This window comes from Falco cherrug, chromosome 6 (assembly GCF_023634085.1).
Source record: "Falco cherrug isolate bFalChe1 chromosome 6, bFalChe1.pri, whole genome shotgun sequence".
Classification (NCBI taxonomy): Eukaryota; Metazoa; Chordata; class Aves; order Falconiformes; family Falconidae; genus Falco; species Falco cherrug.
The window spans coordinates 79,234,105-79,260,944 of record NC_073702.1 but is presented as its reverse complement, the minus strand read 5'-3'; the positions used below and the strand labels follow the sequence as shown (position 1 = coordinate 79,260,944).

At 36.9% G+C, this 26,840-nt stretch overlaps 1 protein-coding gene across 5 annotated transcripts in view; it reads right to left on the bottom strand.

Moving 5' to 3' along the window:
- The window catches only part of FAM120B (family with sequence similarity 120B), a 63,426-nt gene that overhangs the window by 18,784 nt on the left and 17,802 nt on the right, over positions 1-26,840 (bottom strand). For all 5 annotated transcript variants that reach the window (XM_055714137.1, XM_055714138.1, XM_027806832.2 and 2 more), the window contains exons 4-6: positions 24,233-24,328; positions 17,439-17,611; positions 13,299-13,391 (exon numbers count right to left, since the gene is read on the bottom strand). In XM_055714137.1, the coding sequence (XP_055570112.1) occupies positions 13,299-13,391; positions 17,439-17,611; positions 24,233-24,328 (362 nt within the window). The remainder of the gene's footprint in view (positions 1-13,298; positions 13,392-17,438; positions 17,612-24,232; positions 24,329-26,840) is intronic.

Below are 26,840 nucleotides of genomic sequence, written 5' to 3'. Positions count from 1 at the left end.
GCTGAACTGGGTTAGCCCGCCTGAAAAGAGCAAGAGAATTGCTACGGCACCTGCATCGCTAATGTATCATGGTTTTTTCCAACAATTCGAGAAATGTCTTTACTAGAAAAGCTGTCATCATAGACTTATATTACGCCTTTTTCTGCTCTAGAAACACAAGGTTTTAGGCTTTGGACCACACGTTCAGGCTGATCTCTGTGCTTGTGTGCACCTCACTGACCACAGAAAGAGGCTCTGCAAGAAGGGAAGTGTTTGCTCACAGGAGCAGTTTGCAAATCTAGACCCAGAGACTGTATATCCTGCAGAGCAGTTTTTACTCACAAGAAGAAAAACACATGGATCTTGTGTAAGAAATGCACATTTCCAGTCCACGTTACATCTAGTTAAATAATAATTTTAAAATAATCAGGACGTAAAAATACCTTTATATTTTAAGAAAATACTACTAGTCCTCTGAGTCTCCTTTGTGGCTTCACAAGGGATTTTTTTGATAGAGGTGTAAACTTTACCCTATACGCTTTGAAAGCTGCACAACCTATTTTCAGGAACATACTAAAAAAACCCCACGACTCCTTCACCACTCTAAGGAGATTAGAAGGTTCAAATTCTGTTGGAAGGATGAACAGGTTCTACTGTGCTTGTAATGCGAGGGCAAGCATCTGAACGTGACAGATGTCAGCAGACACAAACGAAGGCCAGAACCATACCCAGGGGCAAAGCTGTCACACACCATTTATAGAAACTAAGGAGAAAGGTAAAGATATGATAATAATTTTACAATTCTTTACTTGAATTACTTTAGACATCATCTGTATCTCACTGCATTAAATACTACATTTCATTTAAGAACTGGTTCCTTTAGTAGGATTTTCAACAACATTCTGGACACACACTTTTTCAATGAAAAAAATTGTATTAAAAATTGTTACTTAGGTTAAAGCTCTTCTTACGTATTTAATTTTTTTTCCTAACCCATTGCCTATTTCCTGTGGTTGAGCTGAATACAGAAGATATGACTATGGCTAATAATTTGCAATATTAATTTAAATAGAAATAACTTTAAAATTGCATAAGGCATTTCCCTCCCTTCTTTCCTACCCTACCCACCCTCAAAAGAATGTACCTGTTTCTGTTATAAAAAGGTAAACATAACACTCAAGGACAGGTTAGTATTTGTTAACTTCAAGTTCAAATCAATTAACTGAAGAACAATAATTAAAAAAAAAAAAAAATGAAATTTCCCCCAAGCAATAAACTGCTGGAATTCAAGTGATGGTGATCAAAATCTTGAGCACCTTCCTAGTTTAACGGGTTCATTTTAGATCCACTTTGAACTCAAGTCAGCATATTATCAGTACACTACTTTCATTACCTTCCCCCAAACCCACCTGTATCTTAAATGATCATATATTTAGCCATAGGCAATTTATGGTTGAGCAATAAAGGCAGCAGGTAGATCCTATCTCAGGAACTTGTCACTAAAACAGTAAGGGTTAGCTCTGTCTGGGAGAGGTAAGGCACATTGTGTTCCAAATATAAAGAGATGAACTGTGTCAACTGATGACAACCTCGCTAAAGTTAAATTCTCTGCAAGGGAAAGTATCACTAAAATTCTTTGAAGCAAAAGACAAGAGTCCTTTCTTGAATTCCAGGTCTTCCTGCCTTCAGCAGGAATTCCCAGTGTGAGCTGTCAAAAGATGCTAAAATCCCTGTGCACTGGTGCTATATGCTCTGTTCTAGAGCAAAGATAACTTAAACTGGTGCAATGGTGGTAAATTTAAGGAGTGTTACCCTGCAGAGATGCGCTGGTGAAACAATGTTTGCCTGGCATCAGTCAGCTTTAAGGAACAGGCTGCTGGGAGTGTAGTACATCACCTGCTTCCCTGACTTGTCAAATGGAGGGGGGAGCGAAGCACCAGGTATTTTGAAAACATGACTAAGGTTTATTCTGATAAAAGATTAGGGCTTAAATTAAGCTCTTCCTGCTTAAACAAGGTGTGTGCAAAGGAAAAGGGACTGAAAAGAGATCCTATGAGGGCATCTGCTGCAACAGAAACTAGAAAAACCAGTTTTCAAACACTTCCAGGGCTTCACAGTAAATATTTGGCAGTAAACAACCCAATTGTTTAGTATTTATATGTGAGGAAAGTTTATTTACTGGGTTTTATCAGGAGTTTGATGTAAAATGATACCTCTCTGTGGAACAACACTGTTATTTCCATTAAGCCAAAACCTGCAATGAAGTCAAAATTGCTTTTACCTTTAAACACCCTACAAAACAATAACACACAAGTACTACTGCTAACCAATCTGCCACCAGATAAAAACCTCCTTCAGTTCCAGAAAGATTGTTTCTAATTTCTTGTTTAATTTTCAAAAATACCAGCTTTTCATGGAGCTCTTGAATCATACCTACAACAAAACTCAGCACAAACGACACTTTTGTAATGATGAATGTCATCAGTTAAAAAGTTTAGTCCCTTCAGTTTATTTGTACACAGTTATGTAATGGACAGCACGCTAGCACCTGCAAAAAAGATTCAAATAACATTACATTTTCTTACTTTAGCCACAACCGCTTGAATCTGATCTAAATGATTACTGGGCTAATGACAGTCCATAATACAAGTGACATTTACAGAACATTCACATAAATTTTGAGTTATAGCCATCAGGCTAACCATCTGACTGTAGCCCAGCCAGAGGCCACATTCTTTCTATAAAACTGAATAGATTCATTAGGATTTTAATTTTTACTATCTTAAAGACATGCTTGTGGTTTTGGTAATGTACTTACTTTTGAACCTCCTCACCTTTCCCTCATATTGATAATACTGGATTTATTTGGTAGCAAAATATATTTTGTTTGGGACCCTGAAAACTCTTATGATCACATTTCCTTTCCTTTTTTTTTTTTTTTTTTTTTTGTAATACATTAGTTAAATGTTGTGGAATTATGAGAAAAGGAAGCATTAGTAGCTCCATCTGCCTTGCAACTAATAAAGTTTGTCCCTGATGGAGGACAAACTGCTAGCAGACTCCTGGTATGTCTGCACCAGGCAGGACCTGACAGGCTCCTGTACGTGCTATGTCACTGGCATCTGAAATAATTCCGTAATTATTTGAATTTTTTTCCCATGCCTGTAGCAATGTCTCCCTCTCACACAGATGCCCTAATAATGCGATGTCATGTTAAAGCTTCATCCTGTTGGGCAATTTAGAGTGCCTTACCCTTCTCCCCAGTTGTCTACTTAAAACAATCAGCAGTAACTTATTTCTCTCAGACTCCTACACCTCTGTCAAACTCCGTCTCTGAAATTAGCCAACATACTCAAAAGTTATTAGGGAACACAGAGAGTAATTTAAAAACCATCAAAAGGTCACTTTCCTCTCTTAGTTCCAGTAACTTTCCATTGCAAGCCTTCAAAGACCAAACTTCTTCCATTCCCTTACTTTCTGACACTCACTACACATTTCTGTATTCTACTCTCCACTGACCAGCCCCTTTCCCAAAGTCTTTAACACGGGGGGCTCCATTTGTCACTACCTGCATCTTGACCATACTCCTGCTCTCAAGTCCTTAGCCGCACCTTACCCCAGCCCTTTCCCTTTGTTTAATCATAGGACTAGTCCATGGAACAAAGTTCTAGGAGTAATAATTCTGCCACCAGCACAACTACTCGGCAGAGAGTGCTTGGCTACCTTTGCTAATGCAGTGTGTCCTTTCACAGCTGCAGACTATAGCGGCGAATGATAGCTGGTTAGGCATGCAACTGCTCAGTGTGCTGCTGTCTGGTGGCCTGTCTTGCGGACATTTTGCACAGTGTACTGTGAAACCGTTGCCGTGGATTAAGACATCATCGTGACTACAAAGAAATTTTGATAGGTGGGAGTTCACTGCTAAACCTGGCCAAGGCTTAATCAGCCAAGCTTAAAAGTTAGTTTTGTTTTTTCTTCTCCCCAGAGGCCGCACAGATGTTCAGATTTATTTAATTGTCCTAATGTATGACCATTCCCTCTCTCAAGCTGTTTTAGTAGATACCTTTTAAGGACCTGAACTAATTCCAACTGAAACCAACAGAAAGACCAGTGAACTTCAACAGAATTAGATTAGGCAAGATTTAGTATGTCTGAAGCACTGCAGGTTCCAGAAACATTAAGACAACTGTTACTAATGTCATGTCTGGTATATAAGCCCTTCAAATAAAACTGTCATTGAAACAAGATGGTTAGTATAGAAAGCTCCAGAATAAATACTGTTTGCCAACGCAAGATAGGTTTAGTTGGTTTGTGGTTTGTTGGTTTTTTTTCCCCGAGAGTTTCTTTGTATTGCAAGGCAGCTGCACAATACAATTGTTGATACTACGGTTCACCTTTTAAAGTGATACAGTCCAAGGTAAACAGATCTGGCTAAGGAATTTTCTAGCTGTTAAGTCCACAGGTTGAGGAAGAGAAGAACTGCTCTGCTTCTGTTTCATGACAATCCCAAGGTCCAAGACAAATTGAACCACACATCACTGCAGCAGTATCCCAGATGACTTGTGAAAGGAACTGCCAATCTGCAACTTGCGATCAGTTCAAGATACTAGGAATTGATTTGTAATTAAGCTGCAATACAGTATCCACTTCCAGAATACCTATTTCTTTTGGAATGGAAAACTGTCATACACGGCTTGAACGTTGCTACCTTTTGCCACAAGAACATCAACCCCATGCTGCTATTTAGATGAACACATACAGCAATATTAGAGAATCCTTGTTTGATGCACACATCTGTTGCATAAAGATGGTCTTCCGAGCTATTCAGGAACTGACTACAAATAAAGGTTTTAAAGAAAATAACATTACTCACATGTAATATTCTACATTTTCTTGTATCAGCACTATGTCAGAGCAAATTAATATAAATAGGGAAACAGTTTATGTGAGAGTAACTTGGCCATTTTTAAAGCAGTACTTAACAAGGAGAAGAATGCTGTTTAAAAGAAAATGCATGTAGTAAGTCAAACTAGGATCTCAGCACTTTGGCCAGCACTGGACTCTGCAGGCACTTTGCTCATGAAATAAGCATTCACTGACATTCCAGCCTCAGGAACCGATCCACAGCCATTTTAAAACAAAAGGTACCTTTTTTTTTTGGCATAAAGTGCTGTGCAAAAATAAACTTCCTGCAGAACCACTACGCTTTCAGCCTCCTGTAATTGAGAAATATTACTTGCCATTGTTGCCAGACTGAAGTATGTCTCTGTTGTACTGAAGCCTCTGTGCACAAATACAGGATACAGTTGTATGATTTTGCTAAAAAGTAAATAACGCTGAGTAGACTGAAGGATGGTTTTTCAAAAGTGTATTGGCATAGCTCTGCTTTTATTAAATTCAGTAGTAAAGCTCTCATTGCCTTATGTAGGAATTTATGCAACTTCAGTCTATACAAGTATTTTCTGCCAAGATGTACTTCTGTATCCTATACACAGAAAGTAAATACAAAACTACTGCTAAATAGGAAATGATACTTCGGTATGCATTAACTGGCCTTGCTAAAACCAATACATACATAATTTTGCATTTGGCAAGGAACTGAATGTCTCATCTTTTAAATCTATCAAGGGAATATATAGCAGCCTAGCTGAATGTAATATACCTTTTCAGTTAATGTGCATATGCTTCCTACTAGTGCTGGTGTAACACTAAACACACTGATTAGATTCCTAAGCAATTAACTAAATCTCTCCATAATCACAAACCACCTTTACACATCTGGTGTTTATTGTCCCTATGTATTTTTTCCTCACTTATAACACCGGGATAGAATTGTCTTAACGAGTGATGATGTCTTAAGATGCTAAGATGTAATGCTGGTAAGAGATGTTACAATGCACATGTATTGCTTTCTTCTTAACACAGCTCCTTTCTTTCTAAAAACCTCCTCTAACCACATCTCAGCTATTGTTCAGTGAACACCAAATTAAATGATTCCAAAATAAAGGTGAAGAGGAGGAGAATATACATGCAACATCATTAATGTTAAGAATATTTTAAAAATCACATTTATACAGCACTTTTGGCTAAAGAACTTCTACTGTTCTCACCACTGGTGCATGACTGTTAGAAGAAAGAACTAAAATACCAGAAAGAACTGAACAATTTGACCAAAGTCATAGAGGAAGCAACAGACAGGAACTGGACACTGTCTTGACTTTTAACCCCTGGGATAATGACTATGTCAATCAAGAATAGACTTGAAAAGAAAGGGAACAAAATCAGTTCTTGGTTAGCTTGGCTGTTCCTGGTATCTTCAAGATGAACATTTCTGCTATAGTAATTTGAAAAATTCCAGTACATCCTACAAAGCACTGTAACCATATGCCTAAAGGCTTTTTTTATCTTCTTTCTCCATCCACCTATAAATGGCTCATTAGGTCATTTCAGAAAACATTTTTGCTTTGCTGAAGTTACACATAACCATCTGCTTCTCCAGGGAAAGCCCAGACAGATGTGCAGCTTGCTTTCCTGCTCAGGCGTGACAGGGGCACGCAGGCAGGTGCAGGCAGCCCTGAGCAGAGGACAGGCAGGTGCACACGTGCCACCGCCTCCTGCCAGCACGCTCCCTTCCCTCCTGGCTCCAGCCCCTGCACGTCACCTGCCCCGCGGGGCCACAGGTCAGCCCTTAAAGGCAGCAGAGAGCAACCTCACCTATGTCATGCAAACACCACCTCCCACCCTAAGATACTGCTTGTTCCTTCTAATATACAGTATGCAAGGAAGTGAAAACTATTTATCTCATGAGTAAACATACACTTTGACCAACACAAACTTGGCAGGAAAATGTCAGTTGATAACCAGAAATTATTATTTCCCCTCTCTGTAACAAATTATCTCTGACTTTTTCAAAGCTGTCAGTTTCCTTAATATTTTGGGAGAGCTTTATTATCCTCACCACCAATAACCACATTTCACTTTCTGAAATAATAATAGGCATGGATTAAAAATTAACAGTAATTTTGTTATCTGAAATTCCAGAATGTCTTTTACCTTAAACATCCTGGAAAATTCTTTACGCTATATGAAGTCTAAAAGCAATTTTAAACTGAAACATTGCTGCTATTTCTTGCTGCTGAAACCTTGCTAATGACGAGCTACAGGGCAGTAAAGAGGAAAACTCAAGGAAAAGCAGAGCAAATTTACACAGTTCTGGAGAAAAAACGCATGATCGTCTTCCACAAAGGAATACAAATGCTTTCTTTTGAGGCCCTTGCTCAAAATTTTGCTCAAAATTTTCTTCATAAGCACAGTGAATCCAACCAAATTAATGGATTTTTCTCAGAAGGTAGAAGAGCTGATCTAGTCATGCTGGGGTTTGTATTTGTGCCAGTGACACATAACAGAATTCACACAGTTATGTGAATTCTGATACTAGAGCTTACGTCAAATATAAAAAATGTTCAGGGAAATAAACTCTAATAATACTAATAAATATACCAAATTTGGTAAAGAAGAAAATGGGAGAGAGAAGGGCAGAATAGCAATCTTATCTAGAAGTTGAATTTGTTACCCTAAGAAAAGATTTTTTGCATGTTTATGAATGAACAGCAGCAAAGAAAGAGCCAGTTGTCCATGCAATAGGACCAAAAAACCCCTGAATTTCTTCAGAACTTCAAAAGATGCTTATGAAAATAAGCAACAGATAAGAGAGGGGACCTTCAAAGAATGCTGTAAGCAGTGAGTAGCTTCAGCTCCTGCAATACAATTGTATTTGCAGTAACGCATGATCCATGCAAGTGCAATACGTCACTCTTAGTGACAGACCAAGGGAGCCATACCTACCACTTCAAAGTCATTAAAGAAAATAAATAGGTTCTGCAATATGAAGGCAGCATGCTGAACTAGGCCTGCAGGCTTAAGAGGCCAAAACACAGTTATTAAAAGCAGTGTATAGATGTCTGAAAACTGTCAGCCTTAATACACACATTAATTATAAGCAGGCTCATTTAATGCAACTTTCTCTTGATTAATTCTGTATTTATATATTTTTTTTTAATGTTTCAAACCAAAAATAGTTTAACTACTTGAAGACTTGAACTGTTTCTCTTTGGACTAGTCCATTTAAGACATGAGTCCATCTCAAGGACATGAGAACAAAGTTACATTTCTGAGGTTGCAGACGGACTGAATTAATCTCAGCTTGAAATCAGATCCCATACTGCTGAACTTTTGTTCCAGATTAGCCCAGTACATTGAGAAAACCTGAAGACTGCAGATGAGAGAATGGGCTGAGCAGCAATTCCATGACCAGTAAACCACTGCAATCCCCACCATTCCCCACCCCCTGCCAGTTAAAATCTCACCTATCATTTTAAAAACACTTTTGACAGATGCAAATTTTGTGGGGATATAACCCCTGATTCAGTAAAGCATTTAGGAATACACTCAAATTACACTTTAGTTAATACTAAAACACCATAGAAGCAGGTCCTAAGTATGTAAGAAAAGTTTACCTGAGAGATCTTTACAATTTATTTTATGTTTTACTCAATCCAATTAGACTTCAAGCAAACATTTATTAGGAAACAGTCACACAGGCACAATAAACATACACTGCCTGGGGAGAAAAGTTTTTTTTAAAAAAAACAACTGTTTTTGAAAAACATAGATAGCTCACAAAGGCTGTTCCAAGTCTGTCTGACAAGTATTACATCTAATGGTGTTGACAAATGTAACTTGGCTTGCCAAATAGGTCAGAAGACTGAAATTCTGGAATGTTCAGAATCTGGGTATTATTTATGCTTTTCTGTCTGCATGGCAAGGGAGAAAGAATACAGAGTTTAAAAATAAAGAATAGATTTAGCAATATCCTTCTGAAATTTGAGGGACCCTAACCAAGATACCTACACACTACTCTAAAACATACTGCTTTTTTGCATGTGTGGCTAAGTATCTCTCAGGAAAATATTCAGAGAAAAATATCTTGTGCAATATTGCTATAATTCTATTACCAAGCTAATTTTGCTTCCATGACACTGTACACCAGAAAATATTTGAAGGTTCCATACAACTCCAGTTCTTGCTAAAGCTATTTCTGCCCGTCAAACTAGTTAACTAGTTTGCTAAGGTTTGAGGGTTTTTTGTAACTATTATTCCAAAAGCTAATTAATTCTTAAGAAGTATTTCATGAAAGTTCATTTGCAATCAAATTGCAAAGAGTCTCTGGAACTTAAAATTTAAGATCTAAAATGACAGTGTTCATTTTGTATCAGTAATACTTTTTAAATAACCAAAAGCACTTGAAGAATTGAAGGCATACACTTCAGCACTTGACTTTCTTATACCTCATGCACAGCCAAACTGTTCCTTTTACAAGTGGCTCAAAAGATGTAATTACTCCAAAGCAGATATTCTAGTATAAGTGAGTATTTTTTGGGAAGCTATACAGAGCTTGCAAATGTCATACATGCCAGCAGTGACGTGTATGTCCACCCATGCACCTGCTACTAACTTTGAGTTCATGTTTTCTGACATACGCTTCACTTTTAAAAGCATTTAACAGGACACAGATTTCATCTACCAATTTCCAGGTGTATTTCCTTTTTAACCAGATTTTCCCATCTCATCTTTGGCCACAAGAAAAGATGTGATTCACAACTTTACACCTCCAATACAAACTTTTCATATTTACATATTTAAATAGTCACATATTTAAAACGTATCTGTGTTTATAAGTCATTATGGCCTCTCCTGTTTGGGCAGTATTTTACATGCATTACAGGTGAAAGATGATCTATAAACGCACTTGTAAACAACCAGGGCCAGCACAATATAAGAAACAAGACTGCAAGCATGCCTGCTGGTGCCTCTTTTTCTCTACAATGGCCTCTAAGTTAGACTGACGGCTCTCTGGGCTTTTTGCCAACATCACACACCAGATTAAAATAGAAAGAAGGGAAACAGGCAACCTGGGGTCCAAAATTTAATTCTGATCTTATGTATAAGCTCTATGGGAGGCTTGGGCAAAATAGAATGTTAATCTACCGTATAAGGGGGGCACAACAAACTAGGAAAAAAAACCCCAAACTTATGAAAAAAAGAATGTATAACAAGTCTTCTCTATCGTGTGCACATTTTGAAACCATCGATCTTAAAAAATAATCAAATCTTCATGTTATTCTCAGAAAGTAATACTTAATGTGCATTTTAGTTATATGTCCACAGCCCACTTTCTTTCAGCATGACATAAACTATACTTTTTATGACTTTAACCCAATTTATTCAAACCATGGACAATTCTGTTTCAGAAATCTGCAGGTTTATGGATCACATTAACTATGAAATATGTATAGCATATCAGAAAGCAGATTTTAAAGTGAAGGCTAAACAGTTCTCTTCATCCTATCAAAGAACAGGCTCTATTTACATTTTCTCTCATACTTAACAGTGGAAGTTAAAGTTCTCTTCTGCTAAAACATACTTGCTAACGGACTCCTTTGCAGAAACAAAGCAAATTTTTTTATTAAATCAGTGTTCTTCACAGAACTATTTACTAGGAGTAAACATTTTTTCTACATTTAAAATAATAATGTAGTCTTAAGTCCAAAATTGCAAATGAGCAAACATTTCCATAAAGTTTTGCAGACGCTGACTAAGTTTAACATAACTTCCTTGAAAGCTCTGTTATTCAGTTGCTCCTAGGGATCACGTTTAACTTCTCAGTGAAGAATAAAAAGTATGGTAAACAGATTTAAATTCTATTCCTTTGTTTTCCTACTATAAACCCAACATATTAATTACCTATGTACTATTGAAATTCATTGTACTTGGATCCTTCAGTTCTAAACACAAATACCTAGAAAATTAAGCTGTTAAGAATACGTATTGATACCCTGTTTACTAAGCATTAAAATAACAGTATAACTCAATTTTGTAAATGTACTAAATAAACATAGCAAGGAGTAAAAACAGGTTAAGGTATTTGGAGAGAATCTTGAAAATGAGATGCTTGAATTACAGTACTCAGCTTGCTTTATTGATCATTATTTTTAGAACAGTTATATAAGATGTTCTATTAATTTAGTCTCCTGACCTTCCAAGCAAAAATTCACAGGATATTATTAAGTTCATCTGCACACCACATTTCAGAAGCAAACAAGAAACAGTTTTTTACTCTTCCTGTGAAATGAGATTATCCTCATATGAATCTTCAAATTGATCCTGGTGCTACCACAAAATTACAGATAGCTTATATATGAAGAAAAAAAAGTATTTTTATGGCAATTAATAAAACATAACCTCTTGATATAGCTTAACCAGTCAGAGATACACAACAAACTGAGGAATAGCAACTGTTTTTCACTGGGAGATCCAGGTCATCAAAACACAGGACAGGGGATTAACTTGAAGGCAACAAGGGTAAGTTTCGAAACCGTTATTCACCTGTTTACAACCTCAAAAGGGAAAGAGACCAAAATCATTCCTCACTGTTCTCTTCAGAGGGGTTTATTCTGGCTCAAACTACTACCAAAGGCAGGACCGTGAATTTCAGTAGAATAAGACACAGAAGTGCTCTACAAAATAGCCCGACACAAACATTTCAACTGCATTATACGAATCTTTCATTGGCTTTTAGCAGAGCAGAAGCCATTACGCGTCAGTGTGTGAAGTGCTTACATAAGCAGCAGACTGATGTAACTTTGGAAAGGACCTACCAACAGCACCCATAAGTAAATCCAAACAATGTACTGTCCACTTCACAGAGTGATACATGATACAGTGTAAGTCCAGCTTTGTGTTTCATGTATTTTTATGTCAACAGTGGAAGAGCAGACAAAATCTGACCTGCCATATGCTTTGTGGGAAAGTTACAAAATTTTGTGAACAACTCTGAATTAGTGGAATGACCATTGCCAAGTAGTATACATTAATTCATATTACATGTTTGGATGCAACACTCAGATTTATAATTTCATAGAACCACAACACAAATGAATCACACAGACATCTAATTCAAACAGAATAAACTTCCAAGCACTTTAAAAACTTATATAATAGTACCTGTAAGTGCACCTATAAACAAATTGCTTCAACATTTCCTGCTTATGCTGGGCTTCCTTTATGCTTTTACTAAATGACTGCCATGATGGACTCGATAAAGTAATGACACCCTCAATATTAAGTGCAACACTATGTGCAATGTCTTTGGCAGAAATTACCATATTGCCTTCATTTCATCATTTCCTTTTTGTTACACAGATCTAACACTTGATCAGCTGCAGAACAAATTTGTGATTAATTCAGGAGAAACTGATAAGAGGCTGGACTTCATCTGTAATGATGAATCCAGTAATGAAACTGGAATCACAGCAGTTTTGTTATTTTGGTCCCTGCGCACTAGAAACAAATGGATAGTAACAGGAGCGGTGGTTTTACCTTGCTATCAGCAAAAAGTACTTTTAAAACTTTAGCATGGACTGTTAAAGTAACAGAGAATTTCTTGGAAACACAAGCAAGATTTTCACAGTGAAGGTACATTAAGATTCCAACCATTTCTAACCCTTTCCTCCTCAATTTTAAGTAAACCCACAACTCAAACAGCCATTGACACGTGCAGTCTGTGCTATACACTGATAATACTTTGAATACAATCTCAAGCTGTAAAATTGAAAATGCTCTTGCATAATTAGACATGCAAGAACTATTTAGATGGTTCTACTGTGATAATCATCTAGGAACCTGCTTTTCCACATGTGAATTCAAAAAGATAGGAAAGAGGAAAAAAGATTTACAGAGTATATAATTTTTTAAAAAAAAACAACTTCTGAATAATTACAGAACAGTGTGATCCAAAAGGTATTCACTATAGTGAGCTACAACAGGTAACAAGACCTTTTTCCTGGTTAGGTTTATGTTATGCTTATGTCCTCCCATAGGTAGTAATACTAAACTTTATTTAGTAATTTTCATACAACTTATGTCTCAAAAATACTATCTTCCTCAGGAAAAAAGAATGAAGCAATGTTGCAAGACAGGATTCACCATTACAGATTTTCTATCAGCTGGAAGTCTGGAGGCCAAGTCAGGAAGAAATCTGAGACTAGTTCGTTTATCCTAGGACTGCAACCACTAGAAAATGTCCTTTCTATATTATTTTTTTACATTATTAACAAATGCAAGTATTCACATGAACTGTAACACATTAAGAGCCTGTATATTTACCATGATCCTCAGTTGTGGATCTGAAAAGAAACGTAGAAGAATTTTCCAAAAAATATTGATCCCAAAGTTACCATGAGCATTATTCCAGTCCATACCTGCAAACCCGCCAGTTGAGCAGCTGACTTCCCTTTGAGGCAGAGAATGAGTGCCACAAATGCATTTAAGTCCTCCAGAGAGAGGCTACTGACCTAAAATAAAAAAACACACATTATCTGAAGGCTCTGAAGAGGAACTTTCCGAAAATTGACTTTTCTTGCTCAAGCACATAAAACTTAAATCAATGACTTCAAGAAGTTACGACCACCATGAATGTATCATCTACGAAAAAACCCTTAAAGGAAACAAAACACTTACTTTCACAACTTGAGTGAAGTGCATACCCCAATACCTGTGTATAGTGTATATACATGGATTTCCACACACCAAACAAAATGCCCACCCTTCATGTACTCCCTTCTCCTCTTCCCTTAAGAGTTTCTTAATAACAGGAAAATTCTTCATCTCCATAACACTAGGCATAGTAAAAAAAAAATATTATTAAATATTAATTGCTTTATAATCAAGGCCCACAATAAAAACCACCTCAATAAACCACAGATGTGATGACCATTGTGATTTATTTCAAATGCTTACAGTTATCTGTTGGAAGCTTTTAAAAGAATCTAAAATATTTCAATTACCTATATTAAGCTATATGTCAGGATTTAAGAAAACATTTAGATTCTTTTAGCTTTTTTAGGCTACATATTGAAGTAGGAAAAACTCAGAACTAAGAAAACTAAACCTAAAATGTTCAAGTGGGAAAAGATAAATTCTAAACTCATGTAACAGTTCACTGTAATACTTCTATCAGGAAAGGGATAATGGGGGCATTTACTGTTGTGAAAAAGTATTCTGAGATTCTATAAAGGCACATGGTCACCTCAGGAAAAAGACAGTACCTCCAGACCAGCTGGGCTGATTCCCTTGCAGAACCAGTCCATTTCGGATCACTTGCTTCCTCTTGTAAGTACATTATTGATTATACATGTACACCAAGACCAAATACCCGTTACAAATGCTGAGGCTATGAAGAGGGCCCTAAGTGAGATCCATAAAGCTTTACAATTCTTTATGAATTGGAACCTGAGGGAAGGTTCCTCTAGCAAAGTGTGGAAATATGCATTGTGGGCTTACAGTACAGTTAAAAGGCTGCCTAAAACTCTGCATTGCCTTTCTTTTAACAGTGTAATTTTGGGGGGATATTGTGTACACCCCATTTGAATCTGTTAAAGAGTTTTTACTATGGCTATTAAAAATCAAAAAGTGACAGAAAAAATGAAGGGGAGGAAAACTAACAAAAGGGTATTGATGTAAATCAATAGAAAAATAAAATAAAAAAACCCCAAACACTAAGAAACTGTCTATAATTACTTCATTCACTTGCTTAGGAGGAGCAACCCATTATTTCTTCCTCAAAATAAAAATTATTCAACCTCTACTGAGAATTTTTTTTTTTTAAACCAGGCCTTGCTGCTTGTCCCACTGTAAAATACTTTCCCCTCTCTGATGCTGTTAAGACTTGCACAAAGCACAAGAATGTGAGGGATATCAGAACAGTTTTAAGCTTTCAAAATGCTCCTTGGTATTCATTAACTCCACCTGGCTGCTAAAATCTGATAATGGCCCTACTTTACCCTGTATTTCAAGGCAGGTGTCACCCTTGCGTAGATCACAATAAGAGAGGTTTGCTAAACCTGCACATTTCATACACTGCAGTAACAGAAGTGACTTAGACAATTCTTAATACTTGCACAATTTTGTCCTAGGAAAAGTTAAGTCAAATATTGCTTGCAAGTACAACAGCATGAAAACACTGCTAACAGAGCAGATCAGCCAAAATGCTTGTGAATATTAAAACACTTCTTTAAAGAAATATTTTATTCAGTAACTGAACTTGGTGAGTTATCATGCTTCCATGGTCAGATTTCTTCCAAAACTGTAAAAGCTTGAAAGATAAATGTCCCGTTTCTTTGGAGTTTGATATTTGAACTCATTCACTCCTTTCCCCAAGTTTAAAGAAAAACCTATTATTTTGTAATTTTTTCACTATTTTTTCTTAATGTGGAGGACATTTTAAAAGAACACTCACCAAAAAGATTCCTTTCTTTACATAGTTAAGATTTGCTTGTTGGATTTTTTTTTCCTGACTTAAAAAAAAAAGCATCTGAAGTTTTCATAAAATACTTGTATATAAACTCTGAGGAAGCCCAATGGGTTGGTCAGTATGTGATTCCTGCAAACACCTAAGTTTTAGGTTAGATTAAATGATAAGAAATGAAATTTTTAAGAAGCTCATTTCTCCCTCATATGAGCTGAAGGAAATTACGTTAGCCTGCTTCAAGGCAACCTACAATTGCTCAAGTTAAATCACCTTTGGGGTAACAATCCATCTTCCCTCTCTAATACAAATGTAAGACTGAAGTGTAAAGACAAGTATTGGGCCACAGTTAGACAAGCATTGTTTTCTCAGCTATAAAACAAACGGAAGCAGGAAGGCCAGCTCAAAGCATGGCTGCTGACACTCTTGCTCTAATGTTTTCCTCTCAAACACCCCAAAAACCCAAATGGACAATATCAGAGAACCAACCAAAGTCTGAAATAGCTCAGCAGTGAAAAACATTTTAATCCAAATCAATGCCCTAGTCTGGCTCACAGGTTAGATGGTATCAGTGCAACTCAGAGGGCAGAAGAGAATCAGGAAAAGCGGACAGGTGTTGAAAAACTGGCACTGTGATGAAAAACCATCCATCAAACTAAGCCCTTTGTGTGATGTCTCTGCTATTATTCTTGTTGAAAACATGAGCTGCAAAACTGTTTTCACATCTGTTTTGAACATTAGCCTTTGGATAATAAGTTCTGAAACCATATCACTAAAAGCATTTTTTTTTTTTCAGTTTTATTAATGTGCTGTGATCAAGGCTCAGTAAATCCACATTTCTGTAGGTGTTCTGTCCCATTACTCCTCTTCTTAGTCCCACTAAAGAAACCCTTCTCAAATAATTTAGCAATCATTCTATGAAAGGAAAGCACAATAATTAAATGATAGCGTGAAAATAGATAAAGAGAAACTGTAACTTCATATGCAAATATCAAGAACACTTAAGGTATGTTAAAAGCTAAGTACATATGTATCTTGCTGAATTGAAACAACATGACATGAATTGATGTTTAATGAGTTTCATCTTCCAAAAACTTTCCATTTATATTCTGCTATACAAAAATAAGAAAAAAAAAAGCTATACGGATCATTTGTATAATTCCCATGTGTACTTCCTCAACACATCATCTAAGTTTGATCAAACACGTATGAAGGAAAAAGAAAGCAAAAGTCAGGAAGAACTTGTTTTCACGTATCACACACCAGTATAAATCTGTTATTGAGGAAAGTGAAGTCCAAAAAAAGCAAAACAGAAGACAAACTGCAGTTTAGTGTAAGTAAAAGTGCACTACTGCTTATCAGATTAGATAAAGGCATTACAATTTTCTCATCCTCAGAGAGGAAAATCTGCTTGTGAGATCAGCATTTGAAAGGTAGCAAGTACAGACAATATATTAAATACCTAAGAGAAATGTAAATAATGAAGCAATATTGTATTTAATCTGGTGTTCCTTTTTATTACAATTAAGGTAGTCTGCTGCTGCCAAATGTTTGAAATTATAACAGAACTGCTAGCTAATGATCCCCTATTACTCAGAATTTAATGAGAAGAGCCATGTCTTCAATTCTAGCTTAAAACTGAGTAGACTGACAAGATGGTGTAAAAAAGTAGTGAAAGCTGACTAAATATTTATAATGCCTGATTACACAGTCTGCATAGTCACCTGAGGGAATGTCGTCTTCTCACGACACAAAGGAAACACAAAAAGAGAAGCATTAAGTTGCAAACAGGTCCCAAAAAGCAGAGGAAATCCCTCAGTTTATACTCTCTCTGTTAAACTGCCCAAGGGGATTTGTCATGGGCATGTGAGACTTATGACTAACCACTAAAAACCCCAAGTGTTTCTTGAACAAGATGATGCATGTTAAATGGAGTAATTAAAAATACTGTAATGCAGTACTATTATATTTGATCAACTATGCCTACAGTAAAGATTAAGAGAAAAATCCAGCACAGGCTAGCAAGGAACAGTTTATTAGTCAATCACATCTATCGGGGCTGACAGCTGAAGAAAAAGCAACTGTCCCAGTTTACCTGCATCATAAGATAGGTCAGCAAGCAGCAGAATGCTGCAACAGGTGCTTCTAGAGCTTGGAGATCTTCCATCCTGTCCTGAAGGTGAAAGCATGCCAGAAATGTACTATACCGTTGTTTTTCCACATCAGGTCCTTTGGCAAACCACAGTGTTTTCAAATTAGGTGTTCCACCTACAAAAGAAATCCATTATTTTATCTTGGCAGCAACAAGATAAAACATGCCTACCTCATTACAATCTGAAAGGAAACAACTGATCTGCTCTGGGCACTTGCAAAGACCACAGAGCTGAAATTAAAATGTATTTGACAAAACTTGGCATTTGGAAAAAAAAAAAACCAAAAAAATTTAAGGCCTGTAATTTAAACAAATTGTATTGAATCCAGGCATGTTTAAGCAGAGTGGACTGAATTCAACTGTTACAACAATATAGACAGCAGGCTTTTACCCTTTGCAAGAACAAAGTTTGCCTACAAGTGTGTCCTTTCCCTTGGGGATCCACAGCTTTAAACAAGGTTAGCTTCATCAAAAAATAGTGATTCAGCAGAAAACAACCACATCTGTTTCTTCTCTCTCTCCTAGAGCTAGTGTATCAGAGGTCCTTGAAGGATTCTTGCATTGCCTCTATAATCACCTGTTCTAATGAACAAATGGGTCACCTACACCATTTGCTGTCCAATACACATCCTCCAAAACACACTGTGCTGGTGTATCTCCTCCGCAGTAGGTTCCAGTCTGGGAACAAAACCCAAATCTATCTGGTATTTTGCACTCCCTAGGCTACTGTATGAAACACTGTTGCAACCACACACAAAAGAATTGTCATTAGTTGTGTATAATGTATTTTTCCCGTCTTTCTACAGCATCATTCACCCTGCCTCTAAATCCTTGATATTTACTCCATTTTGCCACGTGTGAACTGTCAGATTTGCTCCCCATTTAAATTACATTTAATCTGTTATCAGAATAAACACTAATGCACATGAAATAACAGAACAGCTAACTAGTTAAGCCTAAGAATTCCAATTAATGCCAGAATCCTCCCCAAAAGTACTGCTGCTTCTGTAGTTAACTAAAACGAGGTGTGAATTTTAAATGTGGACTAATTAAGCTACATTTGGTAACACCTTTTCCTTTTTTGTGTGACATGCAGCAGCTGTAGTCCAGTTAGGAACACTTGGGTGATAATAAATAGTTAAAGTGACAAGGTGCTGAAATCTACACAGAGGATGTTTATTTAGCCAAGAAAGCCCATTAACCAAATGGTACTAATTCTTTGGAAAGAGGGAAACTAGAAGAGAAGTTAGTATTTTCTTTCTTCATCTCCCTGATGGATTTTTTTTTTTTACTATTTTTAAGACTAACTCTCCCATCAAAAGTTTTAACCATGTAAAGATCTACCATCATGATTGTAGGGAAATATATATATTAAGAAAAAAATACCAGTTGCTTGATCAGTGTTAGAAATGCAGGTTAGCAATAACACAAATACTGGGAGTGAGTGGGCCAGTACAGACTGCATGACTCAGATTGCTGGTTTTGATACTGGTAATTGCTGCCTTAAGAAAAAAAAAACCAAAAAACAAAAAACAAAAACAGAACAGCAGAGTCTAAGTTCCAGGAAGAAAAGCAAATATAACATGCATAAAAACAAAACAAAGACAGCTCTTCTACCAAGCCCAAGAAACTTTAATGTCTGAGACAATTTTTGCATGGGTAAACTCAAACAGTTTTGATGGTTTCTGCTTTCCAGAAGGTTCCCAGCCAGCTGCACATGAAGAGATACACCAAGAATTAGTTAAAAGTACTCTTTCCATTTGTGCAGTTTTTTTTTTAATGAATTGCATCCAGGGGTACCTAATTATAGAAATCCTTCTCCAGAGTAAACCCATGAACTACATCAATAATCAAGATTACATATCTATATTGAGAGAGCTCAACAAAAAATTCAAGACATCTGTTCCATAAACAGTTTCTTACACTTTGAGAATCAACATCTACTTGTGTCTGGGAAAAAGAGGTACTGATGAATTATGAGTTATTTACTCTGGGAAGGAAAACTTGACGCTATTTCTTTTTGGAACATACCAACCTAAAGCATTATTTTTCTGAAAGGATCTCTTATACGAGTAATTAAATTTCATACCAACAGCGATCCATTACATTAACCCTTAAATGAAAGATAAGTAAAACAAAGAAACAAATACACTGAAGTGTAATGACTCTCCCATCATGTGTGCAGTCAACAATAGACCCCCACAACTGCTCTCTGCTCTAGTTACATTCTCACTACATACTTCACAGCAATTAGAAAATGTTCCTGAAAGAGAGAATTCACTTACATAGGGAGGGAGGAGCAATATGTTACTTTCTGAACACATCTAAATATTTAGTAAATTAACCTAAAAAAAACCCCAAAAGTGAGTAACAAAAGGGAAACAGAACAAAACATGCTTAGGTATATATTATTGATACATCTTTACAGTAAAGATTAGTCATTAGAAAATTATCTGTCCTACTGGGGTTGTAGGAGCCCTAAGTTCATATGATTTAGAGATATTCAAACACTGCATATACTTATGGCTATTCTCAACTTGCACAAAACTGCGTGAAAATCATATTCAGTATTATGTAAACTGTAATCCTTGGGAACTCCAAGAAGAGAGTCACAAAGACCTCCACAGAGGTCAAGAGATACTTCTTGCCTAAATACAAAATGGACAACCAACAAGTTAAGAGAAAAAGCATTGATTAATTTTTTTTTCCTTTTTCCCTTACACTCACACATTCAAAGACACTGTCATATACCAAGCATCACGATAATCAAGAGCACTTCAAGGGAATGCATAAATATTTATTTCACTTGTTTGAACTTCAATAACTGATTTATGAATATGCGATGCATGCAAAAGTTGTGGAATGCATTAATACTACATCGTTGAACTCAAGGCTTATACAAAGGTGATCCTCACATTCATACTAACTTAAAACATGCCATCACTGTGTATACAGGCATAAATGTATAATATTAACTGTTAATGCACATTTGAAGTAGTGACTATTGAAACTTCATTTTATAACACCAGTAACAGAACTTTAACATTTAATCGCTTTACATGCCCATGTAAATACTGAGCAATGAAAATAAGTTTATAAAAATGTACTTGCTAGGAACACTCAACATTAACTTGTCAACAACTGTGGCCAATTTTAAAGATGCCATAAACCCAAAGGCCAGTTAAATCTGACCATTAAAGAAGCATTCCAGAGACAGCATTTTGAACGTAAGCGTATTTGTGACATATTCCTGTAAGATGCAATGATTAGAATACTGGAAGCACATCCAAACTCCTGTGGTATGAAGCTACAATATCCTACGCATTTTCGGAAGAAATAAAATAAAAAGCAGAATCAATAAATTTCCAGTAAAGACTTTAAAACTTCCTCTGTTCCATATAAATTGCACACATATCAAATAGATCCACTATGTTCACAAGATATGGATGTTAAAAAGTACTTTCTTGGATCACAGGTCTTCTAACAAAATTAATTTCTCAGAGACATTTTTTATCAGTTTAAGTGCTGCTCTGTCAGTGTGTGGGAAACATCATGATCACATTCATTCAACTGAAAAGAAACATTCCAGAAGGGAGAAAGAGACAGAGAATACGAGCAAATGCAGATGCTTATTCAGAAGACTGTCTCTCAAGAAAAATACATATACATAGTATGCACTATATTTTAAAAACATATTAAGCTATCATCTTCCAGACTTTAGGATTTAATATTTCATTTTAAAAAAAGAGCTAACATTCAATCTATCACCTGCAAGCTTTTCAGATGCAAGACATTCTGCTGTTTTTTGCACATGCACAAAATCAGTGGGAATTCTACTTTTTTTAAAAAAAAAATCAATGCGAAATTTAAAATATCTATGGTTATGGGAATTACAGTTCAAAGTTTATATCAAATATTATTTCTACAGACTTTTTAATCTAAATCAAATTTAGAGTCATGATTTCCCATATATTCTCAGTATACTTCTAAAGTAATTGTTTTCCAAAAACCATAAAACAAAGAACCTTCCCAGATTAATTGCACCTGTGATTTTTCAGATAATTTCTGGTAAGGTTTTTTCTGGGTTTGAGTAACCTGATCTTGACTGACAGCTTTGAACTCTAACTTCCTATAACAACTTCTTTAAATTTAGCTCTAAATATGATCCCTGTCTGAAAAATGTGATGTGCTGTTGAGAACCTTATTTGGTGAATTTGAAAGTCATGCTGTGGAAAATAAAAGATGCATGAGCGAATGTAAGGCATACAAATATGGACTGCAAAAATTTTAGAAAAATATTTGTTCGCTGAAGGAATGACAACAGAGCACTAAAAATAAACACTAGAAGTCCTCCTCCCCTTTTTTAATAGTCTGCTTGAGCAGCCTTTCATTGCTGGGTTAGTAAAGATTATGGCTGAGAAGACCCTGTTTTTATAAACTCCTCTTATGTGGTTACTAAAAACAAGCAAACACAGTGATTTCAAATCTTGTTTACTGTCAACATGAAGGTGGGTTCTATGTGTAGCATGTTTGCAGCGCAGTACAACCAGCGAACGTGAGATTAAGGGGATTCCTCTCCAGAAAGGGAGAAAGGTACTGTACTATTTGGGAAGGAAAATTTCATAACAATAAATACAGTATATTTATCATTAAACTGAAATGTAACTACATAAGTATGGTCTATACTTGGTTGAATTTTGTTTGCTTGTTTTACAAATGCATGTCCCCAGACCATTTTATGCTGAAATAAAACAGTTGTACAGGACAGACCAATCAATTTTTATCCTGCATATTCATATCTATTTGGAAAATTTTGCAGCAATTTTATGCTATCATCAAGTCAATTAGATAATCACTCTCTTAATATCAGGGTACTGGACAGTGAAACCACTGTATATCAAATGAAACCTTGTTTGTGCTTTTTCTGTATAATTCATCTCTTTCCAAACAGTTCCCTTCAAAAGGATTTTGAAGAGGCTAACATCTAAAGAGCAACTGTTTTACCTTTATCCTTGAATGAGAAGACTCACATCAAACATACGAGTTTCAAATATGAAGATAAATGTATAATCTTAGGATACCTTAAAAGAAAATTTACTATAACCTTAGAAGAGTAAAACCAAGCAGGTTCTAAAGCAATATCTAACCAACAAAGATTAAAAAAAAAAAAGTGCATGCATTTCAACTGCTTCTGGATCTGGATTTAGACCAGATCAGAGCAAGGACTACTATAGAAACCTCTGGGTACAGAGGGAAGAAGCACTGGTAATTACTCTCAAAAAGTTGAGTAGATAATTTTTCTGAAGAACATGGCAATGATATTGTATATCAATGGAACTAATTAATTTAATTTAAAGACAAAAAAACCCCTCTGAGCTCCTGGTCCACAGGATAGCAGATGACTAGACAGAGAGAGCAAGTTGTGAGAGTAAATAGAGGGGTTATGACTACAATAGCATGGAGAAATGAACAATCAGAGTAATTTTCCCTCTGAAATAACAAGATTGAATCAGTACTTTTACTTCCTATCCTAAACTTTTATTGCATGACACAATTTAGTGACATATACAGTGACCAATCTTTTCACTAATGTGCATGATACTTCCTCATAAATGTAACACATTCCTCCTAACACTAATTTCACTAAGAGTGTTTATGAATGTGTCCTTTACCAAAGGAAAGAAGATAAAAACACACAAAACACTTGATACTTATGACCACAGAAAGAGCTTCACAGAAACAGAGCGCCTAATTATTTTTTAATTGAAAGCTGGATTCTCTTTTTGGGTTTTCACAGGTGATCTAAAAAGTACTCTTTTTTTATATTCTCCGCCAGCCTTGTTAACACACTCTCTAACAGCTTAACAGAAGAATTTTAATAAGGCCCTACACACCACTTATCCTGACCTCAGAGCCACATTTAGAACCTTTAAGAAATTGTTTGCATTTTAGAAGTGACGTTTGAATTAGCACATAGACACATTCTCCCCCTGTGCTGGGCACTGGTGATGCCGCCCCTGGACCCCTGTGTTCAGCTTTGGGCCCCTCACTGCAGGGGGACGTGGAGGGGCTGGAGCGTGTCCAGAGCCGGGCAGGGGGCTGGGGCAGGGGCTGGGGCACCGGCCTTGTGAGGGGCGGCTGAGGGACGTGGGGGGGTTGGCCTGGAGAGGAGGGGGCTCAGGGGGGACCTGATCGCTCTCCGCAGCCACCTGACAGGGGCCATAGGCAGCGGGGGTCGGTCTCTTCTCCTGGATAATAAGAAATAGGACAAGATGAAACGGCCTCAAGTTGGACCAGGGGAGGTTTAGATTGGATATTAGGAAAATTTCTTCACTGAAAGGGTGGTCAAGCATTGGAACAGGCTGCCCAGGGAGGTGGTGGAATCACCATCCTTGCAGGTATTTAAAAAATACGTAGATGCAGCACTTAGCAACATGGTTGATTGATGCACTTGGCAGTCCTGGGTTAATGGTTGGACTTGATGATCTCAAAGGTCTTTTCCAACCTAAATGGTTTCATGATTCTGTGATAGCAATAACATGTAGGTCAAAGCTGAATCCTATTACAATTACACAGGGTAATTAAAAGCAATTACAGGCATGCAGCATTTCTACTTTAGCTCCTTGTTCTCCACAGTAATTTTGGATTCCATATCAAACATGTAATGATGGATTGTCTAACCTGATTTTAGTGATGTCATTATTTCCGTTCAGACTTAAAACACATTTTTATTTTACCTGGAATAGAAGGTTGTACAGGTTGTATCAGCTCTGGCTGCTGGAGAGGATTTCCAAAATAGACAAACCACTCTTTTACCAAAGGATAGGGTCCACCTAAAAAACACAGAATTGGATCATTAAGTCAAATGCAAGTATTGACACTAGTGTAAAAGCTGGAAGCAGTGGCGATCAGGATTGTAAAGTAATAGAAGGCGCTTCATAATGACTTGTTTGCTCAGCTTCTTCAAAAACAAACCAAGGAAAATTAGTGTTGGTATCTTTATACCAAATCACCAGAATAAAGGAAGAGAGTTTGAATTACATACTATAAACACAAGTTTGGAGTTGGGAACTGCAGCCAAAAAGGTAAGTACGAGAGTCTGTGGAAGGCATTGTAAAATGGCTTTCAGCCAGTTTTAGGCCTTCCCATTCCAAGGCAGTTCAGCAAGCTGTGGAGGTATCTGGCACAGCTTAGGGACCTATATGGGACACCTCAGTCTCTCAAGGCTGTCACACTGCCACATATGCAGGCAGTCCTTAATATGATTCTCCTCCCAACTTGCCCTGACATTTCCTGTGTCAGGGGTTGAGACAAAATCTTTATAAGGAGGCCTTGATGGCTATTTGAAAGCTGACAGCAATGGAGTCATCCCACTGTCAGATGCAGAGCTTTTACAGCCCATTGTTCCAGACCTTTTATCTAGTATAAAGGGACTGTTTATGCATAATAGCTCAAGTGGCTTCCCACCCCCTAACCTCAATTCTGCCCTGCCCCCCAGTAAAGAGTAGGGTGCCTCTTAAATTAAAAATTCCACTACTGAAATTGGGCATCTACTTGAAGCTTTAAAAAAAAAAAAAAAACCAACCAAACAACGCAGAAAAAACTCAGGCATTTAAGAATTTTTGAAATGCAGTCTATCAAATATCCAATCATTCCAATGCAAGTCTTCATAAAAAAACCCCTACAATCATTATCATTGTTATAAATGATGCTTCTGAATTCTGTCCAGATTTTGCTTACGGTAACCCTAAATTTCCACTCTCTGTAGTCTGGTAAAGAGCACAAATTAAACAGATTTAGCTAGTCCTATGCACTTGGAATAGTATTTTCAAATCTTTTCCAGGCAAATCTCAAAGCTTTCTTTCCCCCTGCCCCCCTTTGCTTGTCCCTTTCCAGATTCACAAAACTGCATCTCTAATTCCTTCCAGCTCTCACCCAGTGCTGAAGCCACTGGTTTTAAAAATTCCTGCCTTTTATCAATTCCAATCAGCCTGCACTTTACTGCACAAGTATTTCTGACACCACACTATAAGCCGTAATCAAAAACTTCACCTAGCTTAAAACAAACTAAACAAATCTCTCCAACACCCCACTCTACCACCCCAAAAAGTTTGTTCACATTCATCTCCTGATCCTGTTCATAGCTCAACAATGCAAAAGACTGTTAGCATGAATGAACAAATAGCGTGCTATGGTGCAAGGGCAGAAATTCCTCAGATGGAATTCTAGTGCCAGGGATAAGAAGGAGGGAAAAGAACACAACAAAATCTGTTTTACAGTCCTGCTTCTTCCCTCCTTACCCACGGACCTGCAACACAAACTCCCAATAAAGGTGAAGGACTGAAGGACCAACATCTGGACCAACAAGGGACAGCATTACACCAGGCTTGCCATGCTTCACTGATCAAAACCTGATGACACTAAGAATAAAATGAAAAAATGCCTACACTGGGGAAAAACAAAGCCTTAGATTGCACACACCAGTCATCTGCGTACTCCTGAATAGTCTCACATCTTGATTACAAATCATTGCCTACGATAACGCTATCTCATGAACAGACCCCTCCAATTTAATAACCCAAAGTCACTTTCAGAAACATTCTGACGTTTTAGCATTCTGTTTTAAGATTTATTATGTAAATTACTCTGATTTATTCAATCTGTTCAGCTTACCCAGCCTCCCAGATTTTAGCCTGGCTTCTTAATGAAGCAAGCCTAATACAATTAGGACATCTGTCTTGCAATTAATTCATGGATGCACTGCTCCGTTTCAACTAAATCTGACAGAGGAGAAAAGACTTCAAATTTATTAAAATCCTAAACATTTTGTGAAACTGGTGACTCAGCTGAGGGATCCTGTTAAAGCACCAACTGAAACAAAGGCAGGAAAGTCAAGTTACCTCATGTATGCGAACACACTGGATGGCAAATCAATACACAAGTAGCTATAAAAGAGCCAGAGGTGAGTAAGAAGGTAGACAGGATTTGAGGAGAGCAGAAGGCAATAGGGAACAAACTTAGCAACTCATATATTGCCAGAAGGAGTTGTGAAGGACACGGGGAGAGGCTAAGAGAAGTCTAGGAAGAGGAATGGAAATATAAAAGCTTTGCTGAGGGGAAGCTGGTGAGGAGAGTCACTCTTTATGAGTTCCACAACTCACAGAACAACTTATCAAAACGTCTCTCAATTCCACATGCCAGTAAAATACTATTTTTACATCACCCATTGACCTCAAGCACAGTAAAAAGAGAAGTCAATAGGAAACCTCAGGGAACGGTACCACATCTGCTGCGTGCTTTTCACTATTATAGTCCATTAGTTCCATTAGTTACAAAAGTATATTA